Source organism: Sorex fumeus, unplaced genomic scaffold, assembly GCF_029834395.1.
Source record: "Sorex fumeus unplaced genomic scaffold, SorFum_2.1 ptg000128l, whole genome shotgun sequence".
Classification (NCBI taxonomy): Eukaryota; Metazoa; Chordata; class Mammalia; order Eulipotyphla; family Soricidae; genus Sorex; species Sorex fumeus.
In genome coordinates this window covers 137,175-140,375 of record NW_026606185.1, presented here as the reverse complement: position 1 = coordinate 140,375, position 3,201 = coordinate 137,175, and the positions used below count along the sequence as shown (strand labels likewise).

General features: G+C 56.7%; 1 protein-coding gene across 1 annotated transcript; it reads right to left on the bottom strand.

Annotated features, from left to right (window-relative positions):
• Window positions 1–852: 852 nt before the first annotated feature.
• Window positions 853–2,018, bottom strand: SSTR2 (somatostatin receptor 2). Its single transcript, XM_056138032.1, has one exon. The coding sequence runs from the start codon at window positions 2,002–2,004 to the stop codon at window positions 898–900; it is 1,107 nt and encodes a 368-aa protein (XP_055994007.1). The 5' UTR covers window positions 2,005–2,018; the 3' UTR covers window positions 853–897.
• Between the last annotated feature and the right edge of the window lie 1,183 nt (window positions 2,019–3,201).

Here is a 3,201-nt window from a genome sequence, read left to right as displayed (position 1 = left end):
CCTTTGACCTGACACCACGAGTGGCCAGGAGAGGAGCAGGTTTGGAAGGGGAAAATCGCGTGTGATTCTCAGAGCCTTGGAACACACACACACACACACACACACACACACACAATCTTAAACACTTTTATTTTTTAGCACAAAATCATCTCTCCAGGACCACACTGCCAGAATAAGAGCAATCCCAGAATTCTAACTTTATTTCCCATGTGGGAAGCTTCATTTCCATGGTGACACGGGGCGGAAATCACTCTACACGTCCTGCATACACTGGACTCTAGTACTCGTGGACTGGAACACAGAAAACGAAATGGCCGCTCGGGGGCCGGACAGGTATATACAAGTATAACTGTAAGAACACGTGACAGCAAATCGACTCTTAGATACAGGGGCACACGGACACAGCTCTGTCCCTTCTGGTTGCCTGACCTGGCCCTGAGGCCCTGGGCCGGACAGGCTCTCTTCTGGAAAGGTCCGTCTGCATTTCCATTGTTTGCATCCAGGCAGGAGCTGACAGTGGCATCCATCAGCCTTCCCTCAGGCACTGCACTCCGAGTTGGACCCCTGCTTAGCGGCCCCCTATTCTCTATTCTAGAAGCCAGCTGTGATGATGGATGGGGGTGGGGGAGAAGTAGGGGGCGGTGTGTGTGTGGGGAGCTCAGGCCGTTTGGCAGAGCTTGGACTTTATTTGGGGGGAAGGAGTTTGGGTCACACATGTAAGCTCAGGGCTTACGTCTAGCTCTACACTCAGGAATCATCCTGGTGGTACTCAGGGGACCAGATGGGGTGCCGGGGATCGAACCCGGGACGGGCACATGCAAGGCCAGCGCCCTCCCGGCTGTCCTATCACTCCGGCCCCGAGCTTGGCCTTGTGAGGATTTGATCTTCGCAGGCCCTTCAGATAGCGGTTTGGAGGTCTCCGTTGAGGAGGGTCCTCTGCGTCTCGGTGGTCTCGTTCAGCCGGGACTTCTCCTGCTTGCTGTCACTCCGTTCCCCGTCGTCCGGGCCGCTCATCTTGACCAGGCAGAGAACATTCTGGAAGCTCTTCTTGAAGTTGTCGGACAAGAAGGCGTAGAGGATGGGGTTGGCGCAGCTGTTGGCGTAGGTGAGGATGACCACGAAATCGAACATGCCTTTCAGGGCGGGCGTGGGGCTGATAACCACGGACACGGAGGAGACGTTGAAGATATAGAAGGGGAGCCAACAGAACATGAAGACGGCCACCACGATGGACACCATGCGGGTGACCTTCTTCTCCGACCTCTTCCTCTTGGAGGAGCCCACCCGGATGCCCGAGGACTTGACTTTGATGATGATGAACAGGTAGCAGAGGCAGATGATGGCGAGGGGCACCAGGAACCCCAGGATGAAGGCGTAGATGATGAAGCCGGTGTACCAGGCCCCCGATTCCCCGGGCCAGTTGATGGTGCAGCTGCTCCGCCCCCACTGGTTGCTCCGGAGCCCAGCGTAGATCATGATGGGCAGGATGACCACCAGCGAGACCCCCCATACAGCCAGGCTGATCATCTTGGCAGTCCGTGGTCGCCTCCACTTGGCGGACTTGATGGGGTGCACCACGGCCAGGTAGCGGTCGATGCTCATGACCGTCAGGCAGAAGATGCTGGTGAACTGGTTGATGCCATCCACCGTCATGACCACGCGGCAGATGGCCTTGCCGAACGGCCAGTGCACCAGCGCCACCTGCATGGCCAGGAAGGGCAGCCCCAGCATGAAGAGCTCATCGGCGATGGCCAGGTTGAGGATGTAGATGTTGGTGATGGTCTTCATCTTGGCGTAGCGGAGGATGACGTAGATGACCAGCGTGTTGCCGCACAGGCCCACGATGCAGACCACAAAGTAGATGAAGGTGAGGACTGCGTTGCTGGCCGTGTCATAGTAGGGCTCTGTTAGGTTGGAGCCGTTGGTGGCCGCCACCCACCCGTCAGCGTCCAGCGGAGATGGGGAGAAGCGGCTCCCATTGAGCAGCTCGTCTGCCAGCTCCATGACCAGGGACTATCCCAGGCTGGACGCCACCAGTCCCCAGATCTTACTCTCTCCTTAGTGGGTCCCAGAGCCTGGGATCTGCTGTGACATCTGGGGAGGAAGGAAGGAAAGGAAGGAGAGATGGAAAGGATGGAAGAAGGAAGTAAAGAAGGAAGGAGGGAGGGAGAAGAGAGAGGAGGGAGGGAAAAGAAAGGAAGGGAGTGAGGGATAGAGGAAGGGAGGGAAGAAAAGAAGGAGTGAGGGATGGAGGGAGGGAAGGAGGGTCCATCAGTCGGTTGTTCACCCGCCCTGGCTTGCCCCCTTTCCTGTGGACCCTTTCAGATTCGTTCTTCACCTGAAAAATCCCAGGTGGGTGCTTCCTTGGTCCAAAGCACCCTATATATTTTTTTCATACCCTGGGCTTACTCCTGGCTTTGCACTCAGAGATCACTCCTGGCAGGCATAGGGGACTGTATGTGGTGCCAGGGATCGAATCTGTTGGCAGCAGGGAAAGTCAACGCCCTACCTGCTGTACCATTGCTCCAGCCCCAGGGTGACACTTTCTGATCCCTGTACACTGCTGGAGGCTTTGCTTGCGTGGGAAGGGTGTGGCTCGTGCCCTCCCAGGTAACCCCGTCATCTCTGGTGGCACATGTGTGGGAGATGGCCTTGACTGCAAAAAAAAAAAATGTACTTTGATCCCTAGGCAGTTGACAGGTCCGCATGGTCTCAAAGCTGAGCTGTGATTTGAGGGGTTGTGGTTTGGCACTGACTGACCTGCCAGGGGGCTGATGCTGGCTTGGAGGAATGCCACGCCCACTTGCTGATTTCTTGGGGAGTCTCTCTCTTTCTGTTCTTGGGCTATACCCAGTGGTGCTGAGGGCTGACTCCTGGCTCTGTGCTCAGGGATCATTCCTGGTTGTGCCTGGGGGACCATATGGCATGCTAGGATTGAACCCCGGTTGGCTGTGCAAGGCAAGTGCCCTACCCACTATATTATCATCCCTCCAGCCCTCTGTTCTCATTCTCTCTCTCTCCACGCTTGCTTGCTCTCTGTGCTCTCTCCCTCTGCCCAGGGAGCCCGTTCATTCTAAAAAGCTGGAATGGCCGGGGGGGGGGGGGGGGGGAACGGGACACTCTGACATCAGAGTCAAAGCAAACCTGGACTCCACCCCCAAGGCCTTGTGACAGAGCTAGCCTGCCACCTCTCTGATGGTC

Bases quoted from the DNA above. Each gene is read 5' to 3' on its own strand.
- SSTR2 (XM_056138032.1), bottom strand. From the start codon at position 2,004: ATGGAGCTGGCAGACGAGCTGCTCAATGGGAGCCGCTTCTCCCCATCT.